General features: G+C 36.5%; 1 protein-coding gene across 2 annotated transcripts in view; it reads right to left on the minus strand.

Annotated features, from left to right (window-relative positions):
- The window catches only part of Hnf4g (hepatocyte nuclear factor 4 gamma), a 139,763-nt gene that overhangs the window by 5,407 nt on the left and 111,606 nt on the right, over window positions 1-22,750 (minus strand). The window contains exons 1-9 of one of the 2 annotated variants that reach the window (XM_040741403.1): window positions 20,786-20,989; window positions 16,836-17,007; window positions 13,633-13,727; window positions 10,908-11,014; window positions 9,235-9,390; window positions 6,249-6,336; window positions 2,433-2,585; window positions 2,094-2,330; window positions 994-1,116 (exon numbers count right to left, since the gene is read on the minus strand). In XM_040741403.1, coding sequence (XP_040597337.1) covers window positions 994-1,116; window positions 2,094-2,330; window positions 2,433-2,585; window positions 6,249-6,336; window positions 9,235-9,390; window positions 10,908-11,014; window positions 13,633-13,727; window positions 16,836-17,007; window positions 20,786-20,921 — 1,267 coding nt within the window. In that variant the 5' untranslated portion in view covers window positions 20,922-20,989. Of the gene's footprint in view, window positions 1-993; window positions 1,117-2,093; window positions 2,331-2,432; window positions 2,586-6,248; window positions 6,337-9,234; window positions 9,391-10,907; window positions 11,015-13,632; window positions 13,728-16,835; window positions 17,008-20,785; window positions 20,990-22,750 lie in introns of those variants that run through there. The other variant, XM_040741404.1, reaches the window with a different exon arrangement.

Raw genomic sequence — 22,750 nt, forward strand, 5'->3', positions numbered from 1 at the left:
CCAAAGAGGAGAATCCTGAGCATTTGTGAGAAAGCTCCAAGAAAAGAAGACAAGAGTCTTGTGCCAGAGGCTTCTTCAAAAAAGGAAAGTGCTCTTGAAATGTGTTTTGTGCTCTTCCCAGGTGGAGAGGATGCGAGTGAGTTTAGTTCAGATTACCTGTTATTGCTTATTTTTGTTATTCAATTAAACACTTGAACAATCCTTTGTATGACTCTAAGGAAAAAAACATGTATTTGCCACGTGTGATTGGTCCTTGTGACTGTATATGGCTGGAACTCGTGAGAACTTCACTTACCTTTCTTAACTCTCAAGTACAAAATATGCCAAACTCGGAGTAAAACTGGCTAGGGAATGAAGTACCCCACCCCATCTATCAGCTCCATTCTCTCAGATCACCTCGCACCCCCAGAATGGTGACACTCTTCTGGTGCAAGGAGGTAGCAAGGACTGCTCAAACTACTCTGTTATATTTTTAACAGCAAAATTACAATTTGTTACTCTCACTCTTTCTGATACCTTAGAGTTACCTAAGTCAATATCACAAGTTTATTTTATTCAATTTCTTTATACACTTTCAATCTGTAGTAAAGAGTTTTTAATATTTTGCCAATTTTAAAGGTCATGAGCAACCATAGTTGCCCCACTGTTTATTACAATTCGTTGGTATAGTTTAGATTTTTATGGCTGTTTTTGTATGGACCTACACTGACGCCAGCCACCAAGGCAGTAAATATCAGTATGCTTTATGCTTCCCAGCCTTATATAATAGAAAATGTTAAGTTTTTACATCTTCAATTTGGAATCCAAATTCATACATTGAGAGAGTAACTAATGAACTGAGTATTTAATTCTCACACAGCTAAGTACAGTAGAAGAAATCCTACCTAAGATCTGCAGTTCCTGGGAAGTAACAGTTTCCTATCTTGAGTTATAGTATCCCAAAATAACTAAAGTTAAGAGATGTTACAGAAGAAAATTTCCCAAGATACTTACAGATCTGGTCTGAGTGAACCAGTGTGGACATGGGACCTAAAAGTATTGTTTGTCCCGTTAGTGGATCCTGAGACAAATGTGGGTGCATTGGGTGATGGAGATGGCTACCATCATTGGCAGCACCTACAAAAGATGCATAAACGTTTGCATTAGTGACATTTACTATTGCTTTACCTTGACCCATGTTTCCAGTGACAGTTTAAATACTGCTATCTGCAAAGTGCTTTTGGAAAATTCAAAAACAAATGGAGAGAGCTCCCCCCATGTTAAAGACAATGTCAGCTTTCATGGTGAATTGGAAAACTGAACGCTATATCATAATAATGAGTATTAATAATGGACCTTGTGTGCTGTTTCCTGGAATCATTAGGTTTTTCTGCCTGTTGTTAAGGCAATTCCAAGAATCACTTACCTCAAGTTTATAGTATTTGGATTCACCCTAATGGCATGAACAACTTTTATTTCAGAAAGATGTCATTAGGAACACATTAAGGACCAGAAAACTAAAAATAAATACAGTGACTTTACAAGGAAATTTAATCTAAATCAGAACATAAAATAACGATTCCTTAAGTTATTCCTGACATTTATTGCAACCCTGAAGTCGCATTTTCTTCTTCTACTAGTTTATGACAATTAATTGCTTCAGGAGCAAAATGTTCATTTTTAAGCCATGTGATTCGTACATGGGCTAGGCAGCAATTTATTTTTTGTTTTCGAATTTTTAAGAAGCTAAAGAACAAAATGTAAAAAACAATTCTATACTCCTCGGTGCCCTAAAAGCAGGGACTATATCCTATTTACCACACACAGAAGGGTCTGAGACCTGAAGTCAATGGGGCTGTACCCATAAGTGATGCCAAAGGCTGGTTAAAATGGGCATTTGAATCTGTTCAAGACCTTTCGTCTTCCTCAGACTGTGCAGAGTTTCTAAACGTAACAAATTAGATTTCGTGCACCCTGTTAGAAGTCCAAAAGAAAGAACGAATGGGAACCTCTAAGTAATGAAGTAACTAGGCCAAAGGAAATAAAGGGGGCACCTTGTTCTAATGCATGGGCAGTCAAACTCAGCAATTAGAGAAATGTGCCGGTTCACTCACCACCCAGTAGCATTTCCTGAAGGAGGTTGTCAATCTTGACCATGCCGAAGAGTTTGACAAACTGAATTTGCTCGATCATCTGCCACGTGATGCTCTGCAGTGTTGGCAGCAGCAAGAGCAGCTCTCCGAACCTGCCTCGGGAGTCATACTGCCGGTCATTGATGTAGTCCTCCAGGCTGATCTGCACCTGGAACCGCATGTTCTTAATTTTCACGGGGTCACTCAGGCCCTTTGCATCTGGGGAGGGAATAGACACAGGCACACTTAGGGCTAAAGGCACCAGGATGAAATGGAATAGTTTAGGTTTCATGCTACGACTTTTCAATTTTGAAAACAAACCTGGGTCAAAGAACACAATGGCCTTCAAACATGCATACTCATTGTCATCTATCTGGATCTCTTGGAATGGTCTAACCAGCTCATCGAGGACTCGATTGGCCACACGGCTGACTTCAACTTCACAGCTGTTACGGTGGATGACATAGTTGTTTCCTGAGAGAAAATGAAGAATTAACCCCCTTCTCTGCTGAAATGTTGAATACTGTTTGCCTTTTTATGTATCAGCCTTCAAAATGGTCTATTGAGGAAGGGACTGTGTTGGGTATTGCACCTTTCTGTAGCACGGAGTTAGGGAGGCGAGAACATCAGGACACTCAAAGAATCCAGAAAGATAATGTGCCCGCGTGCGTTTTAACAGCCTCAGTCACTGGTGATAACAAAAAAGCACAGACTCATAACCAGCTAATAATTGACAGGGGAGAATCGGCCGATAATGATTAGCCTTCCTCTGTGTCAGGCCTCCATTAGGGCCCCACTCATTAATGAGCTTTACACGGAACCTGAAGAATTCGACTCGCTAACAATGGATTGAAGCCAGCCAGCGTGCTTTGCTGCTCTTAGGAACCGATCAGATGCAGTTTAAACCAGCTTAAGTTGGGCGAAAATTAGCACTTCGGATTATTTCTTTCGCTTTTAATTTCTGTGTGTTGGGGGTGGGGTGGGAGTTTGGGGTTTCCAGGCCTGTGATAGATTACAGTCTATGCATAGAAGTCAGAGGGCAACCTCACCATCTATCTTGTTTAATACGGTAAATCTTTGCCGTTCCGTATTGATGCCAGGATAGTGGACCTATGAGCATCCAAGTAGCCTCCCTCTTTTGTCACCATCTACCAGTAGGAGCACTGAGCTTATACACGCCAACTATAGCACCTGACTTTACATGGGTCTTGGGGATTTATACACAAATCTTCACAATTGTGTGAGAAGAACTTGACCAACTCAGCCATCTTCTCAGGCTGTTCTTCCTTGTTATGCCCCTGGTTTTTTATGACAACTTGATATAGGCTAGAGTCATCTGAGAAGAAGGAACCTCATTTGAAAAGAAATCCATCCATACGATCTGGCTATATACAAGCCTGTTAGGCAGTTTCATCGTTGTTGACTGATGTGGGAGGGCCCAGACCACTGTGGGTGATTCCACTTCTAAGCTGGGGGTCCTGAGTTCTATAACAATGCTGGTTGCGCAAGCCGTGGAAAGCAAGCCAGTAGGCCGCTCCCCTGCAAACCTCTGCATCAGCTCCTGCATCGAGGCCCCTGCCTTGCTTGAGCTCCTGGCCTGACTTCCTTCAATGAAGAACAGTGATGAGGAAGTGTAAACCAAGTGCACCCTTTCTCCCCAAGTGCTTTTGATCAATGTTGTATCACAGCCATGGAAATCCTAACTAAGACACTTAGGGTCTTCAAATAGAGGTGACTTGAGCAATTTAGTCAACTGAATTTAAGGGATTTCAGAAATGTGATACAGCAGGCCCAGTTAATCCATCCATATCTTTTTATCTTAGATATTCTCTGGCTGTAATAGTGAAAATATTTATCATAGTTTCTAAAATAAAGTTAGATTGCTCTACCCTGGTGTCACATGAGAACACATTTTTAATTATCCCACTTAGGTGAAGGTGATCATTATTGTTTGGATGTTGAATATCTCTAAAATTATGTATTAAATTTTTGAACAGCATCACTAGGAAATAGTGAAACCTTTAAAACTGGGGCCCAGAGGGAGGGGTTATTTCCCTGAAGTCATGTTCTTTTTGTTTTTATTTAGATTCTATTTTCCCTCCATGGGTGTTTGATGTCCATGTCTCTCTGTGCCGCACATACGTGCTGGGCCCACAAGGAAGCCAGAAAAAGGCGTCAGATCACCTTGAACTGGAATGACAGATGGTTATGAGCCACCTTGTGGGTACTGGGAATCAAACTCTGACTCTCTGGAAGGACAGTCAATATGCAACCACTGAGCCATCTCTCCAGCCCTGAAGTGTCCCATTGAAGGGATTATACAGACACCGGCCTTCTCGCTCTTCTTGATATAAATAGTGTCCTCTGTAAAACAGGCCTGTGTGGTGTTCTGTGCTGTGACAGACCTAACGCTACAAGGCACGGCACCTCTGATCTGAAACGTCTGAAACTGGAGCCACATAAATATTTCACCATTGTTTCTTTGGTTGGTGGGTTTTTTGTTTGTTTGTCTGTTTTGTTTTGTTTTGTTTTTCCGAGACAGGGCTTCTCTGTGTAGTCCAGCAATCCTAAACTTGCTCTGTAGATCAGGCTGGCCTTAAACTTAAAGATCTGCCTGCTTCTGCCTCTTGAGTTCTGGGATTAAAGGTGTGCACCACCACCACCTGGCTTAACCTTTCCCCTTTTTAAGTTATTTCAGATATTTTGCCAAAGTTCTGTATGTCAAAAAAAAAATCAGATCACTGAAGTGATAACCTTTCTCCCTGCTCCCCTCTCAGTTTTCGTGATATGTGAGGGACAAAAATATTGTATATAGTTAAAGTGTGCAAATGTAATGCTTGTATATACACATAAATGGAGAGAGAAATGATTACCACAGCCACACAAACTGAACAAAACTACTGTTGCATATACTTATTTTTGTGTGTTTTATTCTGTCATGTGAAAATAACTAACCTAGTTATTAAAAAGAAACAATGAAGAATGGGGTATAGAATGTTTACTTTCCAGGGTATATTGTAAAATGGTTTACAGAAAGGACAGGATTTGCAGTGTGCGGTAGACATTCAACCAAAGTGTTTAGCTGGGGTCCAGGGCACTTTCTGTGGTTCCATTATGGTTTAGAATTCCAGGTCTTGGCTGCCTGGCTTTCCATCATGATCAAAACATTCCCTTCCTCTATTTCTTCATTGCAGAACAAGCAGGATAGTAGGGTTTTATTTCAGTGATTAAATGAGAGTGCATGTTAGCACAATGCACTTAAAGCAGAGCATTTAATAAATATTAACCTTCAATAAATATTAGCTACTCTTACACTGTGTCCCATTCGTTTACATTTGGGACCAAAATGTCACTCAGAACCTAATCTTTAGAGTTACCAGGACAGGGCTGAGACAATTTGTAGTGAAAACAATGGGTTTTCTTATGCCTTTTTTACCCTTTTCACTCTGTTCTACTTTTGCTGCTCCTTGCAATTATACTACCAGCATTTTTCAGACATTGCCTAACATTTTAAAAATAATTATCTTATGGTGTGTTATGATCAGTAAAATCATAGGAAATAAATATGTTCCTTGGCAGGCTATAAACTAACTAGCCTACTAAGTAGTCTACAACAGAATGAAAGGACTTGGGGATTCAATACTTGGACATTTAAATGGTTATTCTTTGTCTTCAAAAATTTTAAACAAAAGTCAGCATCAGGCTTATGGAGCAAAACCTCTATTGCATTTTTAAATTTTAATGTCTCCATATCATCACAGCACTCTGAACTTACATTCAATCAAAACAAAGAAAAGTAGGGCCAGCTAGACCACTTAGTGAGTAAAGGGGGTGGAATCCAAGCAGGAGGACCTGATTCCATATCAGGGGCACACAGGATTGAAAAAGAGAACAACTCCAGCAATTTGTTCTCTGAAAGCCCAAGGTACCACACACACACACACACACACACACACACACACACACACACACACACTGCACACACCACACTAGAACTGAATGAGAACATAATGAATGGCATTCCTTTTTAAAATCAGAGCACCATTTCCCAATGGCTGTGTGCTTTATACATGCAGAATAGATCCCACATACTGTACATATAAAATATGCTTGATTTCTTCTTTTAAAAAATCTTACCCAAAAGCAAAATATCTTTATACATCATGGATCTTTTTGTGGCTCCAAGCAGTAAGTGTTCTCCAGCGTGAGCTCTCAACAGGGCCACCTTAATGAAAGTTTCCAAGATGCACAATTAATTATAAAACATAATGATTAAAAGACAGTGCAAGGTGAGTCTGATTAACTTTACAGTCTTCCTTAAGCCTGACTCGTTTTTTGCCTTGTTTTGTTCTGACATACAATATTCATATATACTTAAAATGAGGAGGCTTTCTAGGTTTCTCTCAGCATGTCAGAAATGTTTGCTTTGCAGGTAGCCAAGAAGAGCAAATCTTCTATTTTTTTGAGGTGAGTAGAACAGAACAGGCTTGAGTTCATACCCTAGATTGGTGGACTGCTCCTTGTTTTCCTGTTTAACCTTTCATACATTTGCTAGTAGGTTTGGATTTCACTTGTTTGCATATATAAGATCAATTACCAAATGCACCCCCAAGAATTAAATGTTGTAATGTGTATAAGCATGGTTTGCTGATAATAAATTAAATAAACAAAAGTCCTTAAAAAGAAGAAGGAAATAGTTTTGGCTCCTGCCTGTTTCTAGTTTGGATATCTTACTTATAGCAGTGAACATTCAACAGAGGTTCATTCTTACACTCGGTTGTATGCTGGGCCTCATCAGTAAGAACCAGAGGAAGCAAGACAAGTGTAACATGTCCCAAATGATTGTTTCTCCTATGTCTTCTGCACAGTAGTAGGTGGAACTATTATCCAAATATGATTGTCTGCATCCAAACAGGAGTCTATTTGAAGTGCTCTCCAACTATTCAGTGATGTTTATTAAAGTGTCAGCCAAATCCATCCACTGCCTTTCTTCCCTGTGGATTCCTTCTGGTCCGGGCTGTCACTTGTCTGCTGTACCACTCCAGCATACTCGGTGGCTTTTGCAAAATTTCTTTATTACTTCTCCAGGGCTGACGCATCTTTGTAATAGCTTCTCATATACACATATGAGAACTCTCAAATGAGTTTATGAGAAACTTGGTCAAAATCACAGCTCCACTAAAAATGTTTTGGTGGCTTCATATTGTCCTTCAAATCAAATCCAGATTTCTAAGTTATGGCCTTCCAGGTGACATGAGGTGAGCAGACATTACCTCCTTTGCCTCCCGCCCCATCCCTGCTTTATCTTGCAGCAATTACTGTTCACGCTGCTCCACTTGCCTGAGAACCTTTGAACACAGTGTTGTTCATGCACTCAGAATTCTTCTCCCTTGACTTTGGCCCCTACCATTCCGGTCTTGGGGGATGTCTTCTCTCATTCCCACCACAGTCTTTCCATCCCACCCCGATTCATCCTCCAAGGCATCCTGCTCCATTTTATGCAATTTCGTAGAACTGATTTCCACCTAGAGTCAACTTACTCTTAATTTGTATATTTTTTTTTATTGTCAGTCTCTCCCAAACAGACCACAAAGTTTATGAGACCAGTGAAGCAATCTGCACTTTTACTGCAGGATCCCTTCAGAACATAACTGAAACCAGTAGTCTCCTAATAAATAGTCATCTCATGGATTTATGGATGGAATAAACCAATCTGGGGTCCAGTTTCAGGAACTGTAAAATGAAGATAACACCTACCCCACAGAGCTCCTAAAAAATTAAATGGAATAATATAGTTGATCATACATTTGAGAGAATGTTCCCTAGTATCTTACTGATAAAAGGTATTCACTAGCTATAACTACTAATGTTATGTTTTTAATATTAATGAGCAGTAAACAAAGACTTTTTCACTAGTTACTGATCTCCAATTTCCCAATATTTCAGCCACTGTCTTTATATATATAGTCAGCAGGTTTAAAGAAGAATGATAATAAAAATATAAAGCTGATAAATAACACAGCCCTACTTATATTGCTTGGGGTGAGACTGGCAGGTTTTAGCAATTTAGCATTATTCACTCTGGCCTAATCTTCTGAACCAAGCTATCTTTACGACATGCCAATAACTGTGACTCAGTCCAGGAAGGGAGTTACAAAACACTGTAAGAGTGATTTCAAGTTTCATGGAAACTTTTCCTGTCACCAAGTAAAATAAATACCTTCCTAGAAATATAACTGCTACCTTCCTATGGTGATTCTACTCCATTCTGGCATGTGAATATTTCCCTCTTCCTTATTTTTACACAATCACACTTGGTCTTTCTTCATTTGTGTGGTTTCCTTGTGTCAGTGACTGTACTGGTCAGAGTGTATAGACACACTGAGTAAAACTCTTAGTTTGGTTAATTTTTTCAGTGTGAAAGAAATATGAAATTTAAGACTATTTTCATCTACAAAAAGGTATACACTCTTTAGAAAGAAAAGCTAAAAGTGACTCAAATCCAAGTAAAGCTTTGTTTACTAATGAGGAAATCCAAGGTTCTAATTATTAATTAAGGTTTTTTAAATATAAATATGCCAAGTTTAAAAATGCAAGTATTAGAAAAAAAGACTTTCTTATTTCTTGTAGATTTCAGATGTGGAATCTGTGGACATTGTGCCACATCTATATTTCAAGACAATAACTGCAAGGATAAAACTGCTAGAATGAAAGAAAAATATTACATGTTAATTATATAAAGGATCCACCGGGTCACCAGCACAACCTACTTGTTTCTGTCAAGGGGTTGCCAGACATTTCTGAAGAATCTAATTCAGTGCCTTCAGGAAACTCAAGACACCACAACACACCATCTCCTTCCTCCAGCTTACCCAACATTTACCACTCTAATAGCCAGAAAACCTCAAGAGTGTATTTATTTGCTGTTTATCTTTATTCTTCATCTAAATATTTAAATTTCAAGACTGCTGAAGATTGTCTTGATCAACTCTTAACCAATCAGTAATTTTTCTAGAGCCGGACTATACACAAGGAAGTACTGTCTTTTGACAGAATAAGGACAAGACCTTAGCAAATATCAAAAGCGCTTTGTAAGGGAGCCATGGTTCCTTTTAAATCATACCTGGTCATCCAAGGGCAGTTCACAGAAGGCAGGGATGTACTTGGCCCATTCCACCAGGACTAAGAGCTGCTGCTTCATAGATTCACAAACGTCACTTATGCTTGCAATCTTCTTAACGTTTATGTCAGTATTTGCACTGGGGCTAGGGACTGAGATCTAGTGTTAAAAAAAACATTGTATTAGTTTATCATTGAGACTACTGGATAGCCAACAATCCTTCTCTTTACTGTGACTGTTTTTATAAAGTAAAGAGCATGGAAGCTAAAATTATCATTATCATAGTACTTTCCTATATATTAAACATTTTTTTAATTTGAGAAACAAAATCCTTATTGGCTTAAAGCTAAATTGAAAATATGCATATATCAATCCACACTCTGAGAGCATAATTCTATTTTAAGTACCAAATCTGTAAACCAAATTAGTCTTTTGAAGGAGTTTTGTAGTTCAAACTGGCTACATAACAAAATTGATAGTAACCACAAGAAATAAACTCTGTGATTATTTTTAGCTAAAAATCATATTTTTATTAAGTAAGCCCTTCTTTAATTTTTTGATTTTTTTATGAAAAATTAGCTAGTGAATAAAATTTATAAAAGGTGGGAACATTTAGGGAAGAAACTAGAAATATTTATGTCACATTAAAACAAGGCCATAAAAATAAAATTACAGGAACAAACTTTTGACTCGGCAATGATGAAATGCTTAACGTTTTTAAATTACACTTATCTTTTGACTATATGAAAGTATAAATGAGAACTTAAAATGCTTCCTCCTAAAAAAAGCAAATACTACCTCATTAAATTTTTGTAAAATTAATTTTAACCATAGATTCACATGTGTACGTGTGTGTATGCATGCATATATTTGTCTTGTGAACCCAGATGTTTACTTACAGCTCCCCTTTAAGTCATTCTCTAAATGCTTTATTGGATCATCAAGTAATCTTCAAGTAATAGTGATGATAATAGGATGTTAACCTCATCATATTACTCCTGTGTTATCAAGAATGAAAGTAGACTCACTGCCTCCTTATAGGGCCTGATTAACTATATAGCTATTTCATAATTTGCTTTGTCATTGAAAAGCACCTTGAGTATTTCCAATAAAGGCAATGCTAAAATATAGTTTCTTCAAAAGATTATTATATCAAACTCTTAAATGATTGGTTTTATTTGTAAAATGAATGATTTACCATTTTAACTTTATACCTGATATTCTTACTCTAAAATTGATGATTGAAATTGACTTTGTTTCCTATTTTGTGAATTCTGCCTTTAATTCTTGTAGTAAAACCTGTTCCCTAAGGAATTCATGAATTGACTTCTTGAGTTCAGAAATAATTTTTAAGGAAAGAAACTCTGATAGCAACCCCCCCCCAAATTGCAGCAGTTGACTTCATAGATTTCTACAATAAAATATTGTCACTAAAGCATCATGATGTGTTTTACTTTTACTCAGCCTCTTAATAATCATCCAAACAATTTAAAGATAGGGTCTTGTTCAAAAAACAACTTAAAACAGTTCTCCTATTGCTTTCAAAATGATGCATCTGAATTTGTATAGATGGACTTTAGCAGTGAGCACAAAACAATGAACTCGATTCCCAGCACTTCGCATCAGCAGACACTGGATTCTACTGGACAGAGGCAGTGTTGAGGTGTGGTGGGTACCTGGCGGGACCGAACTTCAGCTTGTGCCAGAGTGTTTATGGAGGGAATGTTACTGCCATCAAACGTGCTTCTTCTGGTGCTTATTCTGTCACGTTCATTTTGAACAGCTAAGGAAGAAAATCACAGGTATTATTAGTTAGATCTCTGATGTAGGCTAAGAGATGGTCTTTCAAAATGCAAAATGTGAACAATAAGACTGCCTTTCTTTAAATTCTTGGGCCATATTCAAAGATAGGAATAGCCAAGCTTGTAACCCAAGCTCAGAAAATACAGTTTCTTGGAATTTGTGATGGGTTGTATGTTGGGAACTTTCAGTTCCCCAGTTTTGACATGCTGTGTTTTTAATAACATGGCTTTCTATTCTCTTACAGATAATAAAACTATAAGTGAACTAGAGGAGGAATATAACCTGCCAGATTGGCCACGTTAAAGATGAAAACAGCCACTGTCAGGGCAAGTGAGTAGTAGATTCTGAAATTCCTATTTTCTCTTAACTATAAAATGCTACCACAATAGAGAATAAATCCATTTTAGTTAAGGTGACCTTAAGCAAATCGTAACCTCTTATAAAGCAATGTTTACAGATGTAAGCTTTAGAATTATTGCATGATTTGAAGTACCTCCCTAGAAGACAGATACCTGAATATCTGCTTCTCAGAAAGATGAAATCATCCCTTACATTATATAAAATATCTCTGAGAGAGGTAGGCCTGGTTCCTTGATTCATAAAGGAAAGAATAAATAATGGACATGTCTAAAACGATTATTGAAAACCAAATTTTTATTCATAAGAATAAAAAGGAAGTGTTAGCACATATATTTGCATAAATACTCATGTAAAAAGGGTCAGATATTGAAGTTATATTGTAAAAATAAGGGCATAAAATGATCTTTCATTAATCAAAGATTAAAAAAAGAGAAAGAAAATGAAACAAGACCTATAGCTCCTCAATTATTTAGGTTAATGCTATAATCAGTTCTGTTAGAAATATGATGATACCAAACCAACAAAATTTTCTCCAGCAATGAAATCCACCAATTTCTACACCAATGCCACAGAGAAAAAGAAGAGTGGGCTTTCATCTAAACAGACATCTTTTGGATGAATCAGATATTTATCATCTTACATTAAAAATCATACTTACTGATAGTTTATTTTTAATTGTTTCAATTTATGTGGAAAAACATGCACAGAGATGAAACACCAATACATTCCTCTGCTTTTCTAAATTTCATTCATATAATCAAACTTTATAAAAAGGCTGAAATATATAGTAAGCATTTACAATATTTTCACTGCTCTCGTTTTATATAAAATCGCATTTCTGTTTCCACTTAATTACTATCGATATTAAGCTCTCTTATTTATTGAAGAGTAAGCTGCATCAATTTTGAAACCTCAAAAATTACTTTCCACTGTACTTTGTAAAATTAAATCATCATTTTATGAACAGTAGAAGATGTAATTTCACTATTTTCAAATGTAATTTTATTTCATAAATTGTAAGACTCGAAAGGGAAATGCAGGCTTGGTGTTGTTTGCAATTTTATAAGGTAAAGATTGGTCTTCAGGTAATAAGGAAAAAGGATACTTGATAAATTATGCAATTATTCCTATCAACTACCTAATGGAGCTTCTAGGACATTAGCTATGTCATTTGCGAAAGGAGAAATTGCCTCTTTAATTTAGTGAATTTTACCTTTGTAATATTCTTAAGATTAGCATCTCAATAAAAGCTAACCAAATTTCCACAATTTTAAATTATTGAATTAAGAGAAAAATAGCTACATCTGAGAGGGATTTCCTGTATTTTATAAATCTGCAGCATCATTATTTAACTTAATGTTATTTTTTTAAGCTTGTAATATACTTATGGAAAACAGTTCTTTGCATGTGACAGACACAGGCAGACAACCAACTACAGGCATAGTTTTTTGGTTTTACGAGATAGGGTGTCTCTGTATTGTTTTGGAGGCTGTCGGTCCAGCCCAGCCTCGAACTCACAGAGGTCTGCCTGCCTCTGCCTCCCGAGTGCTGGGATTAAAGGTGTGTGCCACCACCGCCCGACTCAGGCAAAAAATCTTACAGCTGCTACATCTGCCAGATTTAGAACATATGTAACACTCTTGTCTCTAAACATCGTAGTGAGAAAGGATAGAATGAAATGACTTAATATGATGAAAAAAAACCCAACATACACTAATACCATAACTACACTCCTTATTATTCAGTAGACTCTAAGTTTCTCAAGGAGGATTGTCTTATCTATGAAGTTCACAATTCAAATCTCAGTACCTGAATAGCATTTGAAAAACAGCAAACTCTAACAAATATTTTTAAATAGAGAAATGAATAAAGATGATATGTCGTCAATTTTCATGCGATGAGTTAGTATACTTGGCCGTTATTAAGAATGAAAATTGTACACTTTATAATACATTCACACCTTTAATCCATAGACTTTTTAAGATCTATAGATTTTGCCTATGTAGAGAGTGGTGTCAGAATCAGAGCAGGTGAACTCCAGTTCTGTACTTACTGACTGCACATCCTTGAGCTAAATTTTTTTAACTCTAGGAACTCTTTGACAGATTCCTCATTAATATATTGAGGGAAACCAGAGCTTATTAAGTAGGTTATGTAATTAATGAGAATTCTTGCACATTGTTATCACTTTTCATCAATAATGTTAATCATCATCATGATCATCATTATTGCTATTACCTTCTTTTTTCATTCCTGCTCTAAAACACTTTCGTAATCGACAGTATCTACATTGATTCCTTTTGTCCTTGTCAACAACACATTGGCGACTGAACCTATAACAGGAAGCACACATTAGTTCACAAAACACCACTTATCAAAAAAAGCTCACAAGCAAACAATTAGACTTTAGGCAATTACAGTCAAATCAGGCTCAAAATATAAAGCATGAATAAATCCAATTCCTTAAGAAACTGAACATCTCATGGCGGGCACATACATGGCAATATACAGCACACCTCTCGGTCAATCTTCATAGTAACATAAAACTGAATGACTGCATCATTTGGGACTAGTGTACATGATATGAGTCATGAAAGTCAAACGTAGCTTTAAAATCTTTGTCATATAAATTTTTGGTGTTTATTGCCAAATGATTTCAGGATTGTGGAAAATGTATCATGATTCATAGCTTTTACACTTAGGTGTTTTTTTCTTTAACTTTTTAAAATTCTATTAATTTTAAATGCCTTAGAGTTGGATTGAGATTTACCACAAATAACAAATTACTCACCATTGAGGACAGCACTGAGAAAGTTACTTCTTCTTAACAATGTATCAGTTTATTCTTTTTAAACAACCCAGAATGGGTGGGGAAAAACATGTGTTGCTGAAGATATAAAACTATATTGGAACCATTGTATGATATGGGATAGACTAGTAAATGCTACTGCTGCTTTGGAAGAATGTTTAGTGGTTTTTCAAAAAGTTGAAAACAGAGCTACACCTAGGGCACAGAACTTCCAAGCTGTGTATATACCCAAGAAAAATGAAACCTATGTCTAGAATAGCATTTTCTTAGTGAGCAAAATGTTGCAGTGATGAACAGATAAAAATCCCAGACAATGGCATAGTACTATTTGTTGATACATAGGAATGAAGCACCAGCAGCCATGCTACACTGTTGATGAACCTTGAAAACACTTCTTAATGCAGTATCCAGAGAGGCAAATATACAGAAACAGAAGGCAGATTAACACTTTCCTCATGCTGCCACAGATATGGGAAACTGGAGGACACCCAAGTAGGGACTTCTTTGTAGAGGAATTAAGTGCTGTTCTTAGTGATAGTGATAGTCACCCAGTTCTGCATATGCTAAAATCCAAATTCATAGCTACAGAAGATGCTATTGTCTCATTTCTTACAGTTGATTATTAAATGATGAGGATAATAGGATGTGTTCTGTGATCTATTAAAATTTATGGACAGTAAAATAAGAACAAAGTTACAAGTGAACTGTGCTTTTAGAGTAAGAAAAGTCAAAATACCTTTTTTGTTTAATATGAGATGAATAGACTAAGAGGAGGAAATCAGTTGGTCAAAAACCATAAGAAGTATATATCTAGTTAACATTAAACAACAAAAATAGAAGAAACATGTATCACTAAGCTCCTGACATGTTCAAGATCTTGGTATAGGCACAGAAAAGGTGAATGTTTGCTAATTTTCCATTCAAGGAAATTGCAAACTAAGAAGTACACAGAAACATTAACAAATGTTATAGAGAAAATCCTATCAATAGAATTGAAGTAGAAGATTTACGTCCTTTAGAAAGGAAAGGCCAGCTATAGCATCATAGGATGTTAAAATAGAATTTATTAGTCTAAAAATGGGATACATTTGAGGCAAGCAAACTTTACTGAAAAGACATTATGGTCTCTCAATTTGTACCCATATAATAATGATTTAAAAAAAATAGGTCACAGAGCTTGCTTGGTCACAAAAACTACAAAGAGGCTTAAACGGCTGATGCTACACATGGAGAGAAGTTCCACCTGCCCCTGCTCCTAGGGCACTAGCAAACCTCAAAAATTCTTCCAGGAGTTATTCTTCCTACTCATCGCATAAGGGAAATGCGCAAGTCCTCTGATTCTGAGGTCAGAATCATCTTTTATGTGGATGTGTCTCCCTGTTAATAGTGCACATGACTCCAAACAATGGAACCTCCATGTTGCTTTATTCCTTTAGGTATTAATGTTAAGACCTGTATGCATGTCAGGTAACCACAGTGAAAATGTGTTTGGTGGAGGAGATGAATCATTTTTAGCTGTGGAATGTGCAGGTGTGCATATACAATACCATCTAAATGCTCTTCTCTTTGTCAGATTGCTAAAGCTACATCAAACCTCCTGCAAATATTATGAGGCAACACCAGGTAGATATTAGTGGAGTTTTGTATTAACTTTTATTACACCTTGAAAAGTCAAATGTTCCTGGACTGGGAATTCTCAAATGTCTAAAACTTAGTTTTAGATCAGCATTGCTGGATGTCTCGGCTAGTGTGTGGAAGGCCATGAATTCAATCCCCATTCTAACCAAATAGTAACAATGACAATAAGTAATAATGTCTATTACCAATAGAACAAAATCAGATTTTTCTCTATGAAAATCAGTGAATTGTGTAAAAAGCTCGATCTCAACTTAAACAATCTATATCCAAGAATTATCATAGACATCAATTGGGATAAATACCTAAACTTAAACTGAGTGATGGTATTGACTAGGTAATATAAAAAAGACTAGTAGAAATATATGGACATATGAAGTAATTAAATAAGGTTTAGACAAAAAACTGTCTATTATGTAAAATTTAACATGAGAATTAATTTGAAGTGAAAATCAAATTTCACCCTTTGACTCAGTAAGTTGCAAAATCATTTGTAGTTTTACAATCTTTTCCTGTTAAAGATCTAGAATGTATTGACCTTGATAGAAAAATTAAAATAGAAATCAATCTACACACCTTAAGAAACTACTGAAACAGATTTTAAAAATGTTTAGTAGCACATGAACATGTGATAAAACAATAAAGAGACACAAGGAAAAGATTAACACTAAATTCTAGATGGTAGTTCCCCCTGGAACACTGAGGAGAATTACAAAGTGGCCAGGGAGGTGTCCACTGGACGGTTCAACTATATTGCTCTAAACTGGGTGGTAGGTATATGAATTTCTTTATACACATTTACAAGTTTCAAATTGTTCATAGGATGCAACTACCAGTATGAATGTGAACTGCACATACAATCATACACTTTTTTGAAGCTTCGCAAATTTGTTCAGAGTCACAGAGACATGGAAGTTCTCAATTTACTTTCCTTACATCCCCATGCCATCTGGAGACACTAATAGCAAAAACGTTGCTAAAATGAGCACTCCAATACCTGCAGGAATAAACGTGACTTTTCCGAATGCTGCGCCTGAAAAACCCCTTGCAGCCATCACAGCTGGATGCCCCATAGTGCTTTCCTGTTGCTCTGTCCCCACAGATGGCACATAGACAGTTGACACCACTGTCTGTGGTATTCATACTTGTGGTCTCTGGGGCAGAACTGTCTGTGGAAAAAAGATGAGAAGAGTTAGCACAGTGCTGTACTGCTTACTCCTCCACTCTCTGTCTCGTGGGCGATTCCTTATTGGTGCTTCCCTTTCAGTCACTGGAAGCATCCTCTTGGGGATTCTGTCTCATATTTCTGATCATTTAATTTGTGGTTACAATTGTACTCGATTCCCTAACTTCCACTTTTCTCAAGGGAAGATCATGCAATCTCATGATATCAGATATCAACTGTATGATAGAAAAATCCTCAGATTTTACGTCATGACAATACCATAGAACACAGTTTTAAAGACTTAAGAACCTGTGCATCAATTTCACTTTGAAACCTAGTAAGCATAATAGTTGAAAAGAGAACTTGGATCCCATCTCCACCCAAGTGGGTCTTCTGCTTCATTCAGTCCTCCTCATAAAACCCCACGGTTCCCATCAGAGGTAAAGATTTAGGTGTCTTTCATGAATTCTTTCTTTCGCCACTTATTTATTGTGATCCCATATTTAAGGTAAGCATTCATTCCACTTTTCACCTTCAGCATATTCTTCCTCATCCAATACCATCATCCTTCACAACAGTTACTAGAATAGCGTTCTAAACAATTGTCTTACTGTCATCTGTATTCCTTGTCTCTTTATTTTCTAACAGACAACCGCTTCATGTCACTTTTGTCCATCCAGTACCACTGTGACTCCTCATTAGAAAGCGCAAATCCCAGTATTTTAACATGTGACCTGCACACTGAAGTTCCCGATTCTGGCCTGTTCAGCTTCTCACTGCCCACTATCTTTTCTCCTTCCATCCTGTTCACTGTTCTACATCTCTGAAGCTGTTTTATATACTTTGCAACCTGAGTTCATCAACTGTACTTTTCATAGTTTGCTGGACTTTTCCAAGCTTGGATTTAAGCCAATTTTAAGGTTCCTGATCACTTTTCACATTTAGTGTGAAAGTTTTTTAAGAAATCCCAGTCATCTCCATCTGTACTTCAAGCAAAACCTAGAGTTCCCCTAACTACTATTATTTCAGGTTACATTTTCATTACCTGGAATTGCACCATAGATGGGCTGACTCATGAATCTATCATTAAACAGATTATCAACATCATGATGTCAGAGAATTCATCTGTGTTACTCATCCTACTGAATCCCACTTCTTAGAACTGTTCCCAGCTACAGTGAAATGTCTAATACAGTTTTAAGAGAAAAGACTATGTGCATAGAGGTGTTTTATATGTGAATATTATTTTAATCAATTGATATTGTTGAAAATAATTTATAAATTCCAGCTAACTCAAAGACATCAAATATATAAGGTATTATACTAAAACTTGAACTTGGTTGACAAAACAGTTGCCTAGTAAGTACAAAGCCAGTGATTCAACCATAAAATATTAATTAAATATAGACTGGATATATAATATAGATATAATAATAAACCATTACTGTATCTCTAATATAAATGGATAAATTTAAATGGTGGCATATATTAATTACATTATGTGATATTATATAGATTCTACTTATTAATACACATTATTTTTGAATAGATAAATGCTATGATATGCAATTTCATAAAGTTAAAAAGCTTTAATAAACTAAATTGAAAATTAATTATGTGACATCATAAAATGTAGATTATAAATGCTAGGAAACTTTTGCAACATTAACAAGGTGCCAGTTCAGTTAGAAGTGTCTGAAATCACAGTCAGATATTACATAGAGAATGAGAGAACTTGGAATATTCATCTCTAAGTGGAATGCCTCTGTCAAATCCCTCCTCTCAGAGCTCGGGAACCTCTCAGAAGTGAAGGTGGAGTGTAGGACAGGATGGGACACCAAGAGAAGAAGCCCCATGAATCAACTGATCTAGGTTCACATGAACTCACAGAGACTGAGGCAGCATGCACAGACCCTTCACAGGTCTACACCTGGTCTTCTACGTATACATTATGGTTTCCAGTTTAGTTGTTTTGTGGAATTCCTGAGTGTGAATGAGTGTGTCTCTGAATCTTTTGCCTTCGCTTAAGCTCTTGTCCTTCTGTCAGTTTGCCTTATCCCACCTCAATGTGACCATTTGTTTTATCTTATTATGTTATGTTGTTATATTTCAAAATAATGAAGGAATGAATGAATGAAAAACATAGCCCCTAGTGTAAAGGTTAACATCTGATACACATTGATACTTGCTAGGAGAGGGAAAATCAGTTTTCTCCAATTGAGTTGGGGTATATCAACCACCCCAGGGAAAGCCTCATGTTAAGGAGTAGTTAATCTTACAGTGGATTCCACAGTATTTTGTGTGCCTTTACTTGGTTACAGTTTGTTGTTGTAATATTGTTTTGTTTTTCTTTCAGGGTGCTGTCTTACTTTGATTTCTTGGTTTTGAGGATCTCTATTGTTGTATTGTTTGTTCTTTGGGAAACATTTTAAAGTTGGGAGGGTAGGCAAGGAGATATGATTGTATAGATCTGGGAGAGGCAAAGCATATCATAAAATATGTTTAAATTTAAAGATTGTTTTAAATAATAAAACCCATTTTAAGAAGAAGTATCTGGAATCAACTGCACTCTGTTGGATAACATTAGAATATTAAAAACAAACTTAATTCTGACTTTATTTTTAATGTCATGTTTACATGCAGCTGACAGTGTTGTTATAAGCAAACAAGTTAGACACTACTGTATAAGCAACTATGAATGTGAATTATTTAATATGCACAGATAAATGCAATACACATATATGGTACACCTATATCTACTACTTACGAATCAGTGGTCTGTTATTAAAAACTCAAATTCTACTAGAATAAATACTTTACTCAATATCTTTTATCAAAATTGTTTCTTCTTACGAGTTACATTATAGCTTCACTCTGTATTTGTGTTAAATTACAGAATTGGGGTTTTCAATTTCTAAAAGTTCCCTCACTATTAAGTTACAGCTTATTAATAGTGTAAATGAAGTTCACAGTTCACTACAATATTAAGACAATCATAAGATGATTCCCAAGTCCTGAACTATACAAGCATGCATGGAGGCACATAGACAGACAGATGTACACACTTTTCCCATAGCTTACATAATTATAAGTCATAACAGTTACCACCTACCTTGAGTAAACTTTTTCCTTAGAACATTCAGAGTGAATACTAAACTGTATTATATAAAGACCCAAACCCCAAACAATCCATGTCTTATTTAAAGTTAAAATGTTACAATAGATAAATGCCAAGAACACTGTGCAGCTAAACATTAGCCTGCCTCCTGAGGTTATAATATAAACCTTTATTTCTTTTTATAGTGGTGGCCAACCAAGAGACTGAACAATAATTTTAAGTTTAATTTCTCACAAACAGCAATGAAGTACTGAAATGATGAGAGGAAGAGGAACTCAGTAAACTCCCCAGCATTCTGTGTAAAGATGTTCATAAGCCACTTTAAACACTGTATAGAAAATGTATTTTCAAGGCCAATCTGTCAAAATTACTTATTCCTATGATGTACAGCAAATAAAATAGTCCTTGAAACTATGCTTCTTACCCCAACTGGCCTACATAGAATTCTGAGGTCACTATATAACACAAATATAAGCTGTTCTCCCTCTAATATTAAACACCTATGGCAACCTGAATTTAAATTTCATGATGATGCACAAAGCCTCAGATCTGTGGCCTTAAAACAACTCATGAGTTCCCCAGCAAGGAAGCTAAACCTCAAGGAGCTCCACATCCATCTCCTCTGGGGCAGATCTCTCTTACATAGAAACGTATGAGAACTCACCATTGGAATTATACAGAATCTGCATAGTGTCAAACTCCAAAGTTGTGTAAGTTGGATCCAAAACTTCGCTGTAGTTTCCCATGTCCATGTCCAGTATAGGTTCTGAAACCCTCATCATCGGCTGAGAGACACACATACGAATGGCTCCACACACCCAGAGTGTGGCAACTGTTATGCCTTCAACCCCTGAGTACTAACCAGAGCTAACTGTCACTGGGTGACTTTAGTGCTGCTGTGGGAGGGGCTGTCAAACTGTAACTCCTTCAGCAGGCCATATTCGGCTCAGTGTTCTTTTATGGCACAAGAAGGCAATTCCTTGTGATAATCTTGGAATGCTTCATGGAGTTGCCTCATCTGAAGTGCTTAGTAGATTAACATGATTTTCTAAATTGTTTTCCAGTACACAGTAAATGACGTCACTTAGAGAAGGGTTAAGCACAGACAGGAGTCCCTGTCAGGTTTTTGTCATGGATGCTAGCCCACATGAGGAGCTTCAATGCACAGACCACATATTTTGAAAAGTCAAATTCATACTAATTTTATAATCAAGTAAGTTACAACTGTAGCTTGTCACTTAACACACTGAGCACCTACCGGTGTCAGGTTTCCTTTATATGTACAATAAAAGTGACGTTGTTTATTTTGGAGGAGAACAGATTCACAATTTGTGCGATCAAGGTTTATGATGTGTTCTAGCAGTGGAGAGGCAGCGTCTCAACAGGAGCTGTGTAAAATCCTCCCAGAATATCAGTTTACTGTCTGTGTCACTCCACAATTGCACATTTCTGGTGGGCAGAACCAGAAAAGTGGCTACTATGCTGCCACCCAGTGAATAATGAAGATTCTTTTATTTGGACTTTATCTAACTACATCCTAGGCATTAACCAAATAAAGCTATCCCTAATGTACAGGTTTACATGAGCTGATCAACTTCAACATATATTACACAGCAGGTTTTTTAATATGTCTTTGTGGAAAGAGACAATCTGAGTTCAGGAAATATTTAGAAGTTAGTATTCAGTGTCAATATTCTACTTTTGAAAATACATTAATTGGTTTTATTTTCTAAAAATAAAGAATTCTATGCTTACTTTTTGATTATTTTTGCTTGAAATTTTATATTCTGTATTTGTTAAAGACTATAGTAAATTAATCTCAGAAGTCAATTTCCTACTCCTGTGGATACTCTTAGATATGATTGCATTTCACCACAGAAATACTAATATCAAGACCCACTCAAAATATATGAAGTACTTTGAAGAAAATATGCCATATTAACCAAACAAACTAATTAGATTGATCACTGGAATAGTCTTTTTGCCCTCATAATTAAGATATTTCTAGTTCCCAACTAATAATTACTTTAAAGGGAAGAATTCTTCAAGGAAAGTTAAACACAGTTATTCCACTTTTGAAGACGTAGCGACAAGTGAATACTCTGCTTTTTATTTATATGAAGTAGTCCCTTTTAGTAAGTAATAGAGCTGTATTACAATGGGAACCAAAAGATAGGATGCACAGTCCTCAACCTTTTACATTTACATAGTAACTAAACAACATGGAGGGATGTCAGTACGATAATTGTTTATAACACTGCCCATACTAACAGCAGCACAATTATAGCTCAGCAAAGTAATCCCATAGTTCTATTATTGTTCTGCACTGTCCTGTTCTGATGGTGAAGGTGACAATCAGACCAGGGTATTCCTCTCCAAGTGAAAGTGTGTGAGCACAGGTCTGCAAGAAGTTGCTTCAGTTAGTTGGAGTTGGCTTCCAAGAGAAAATTTGTTTCTCACCCAAGTGATTGTAAATTATTCTTTGCAGTTCACAGCATAAGACAGAAATCTACATCAGATCCAAAATGCTAGGGGCATCTTATCAAGTATCAAGTGCAGTTTGCCTTCCTAATGATGTCAGAGGTGGAGACACTCACAGAATCTAGGCAGCCTCAATTTACAAAAGGAA

The sequence above is a fragment of the Mesocricetus auratus genome, unplaced genomic scaffold, assembly GCF_017639785.1.
Source record: "Mesocricetus auratus isolate SY011 unplaced genomic scaffold, BCM_Maur_2.0 Super-Scaffold_6730, whole genome shotgun sequence".
NCBI lineage: Eukaryota > Metazoa > Chordata > Mammalia > Rodentia > Cricetidae > Mesocricetus > Mesocricetus auratus.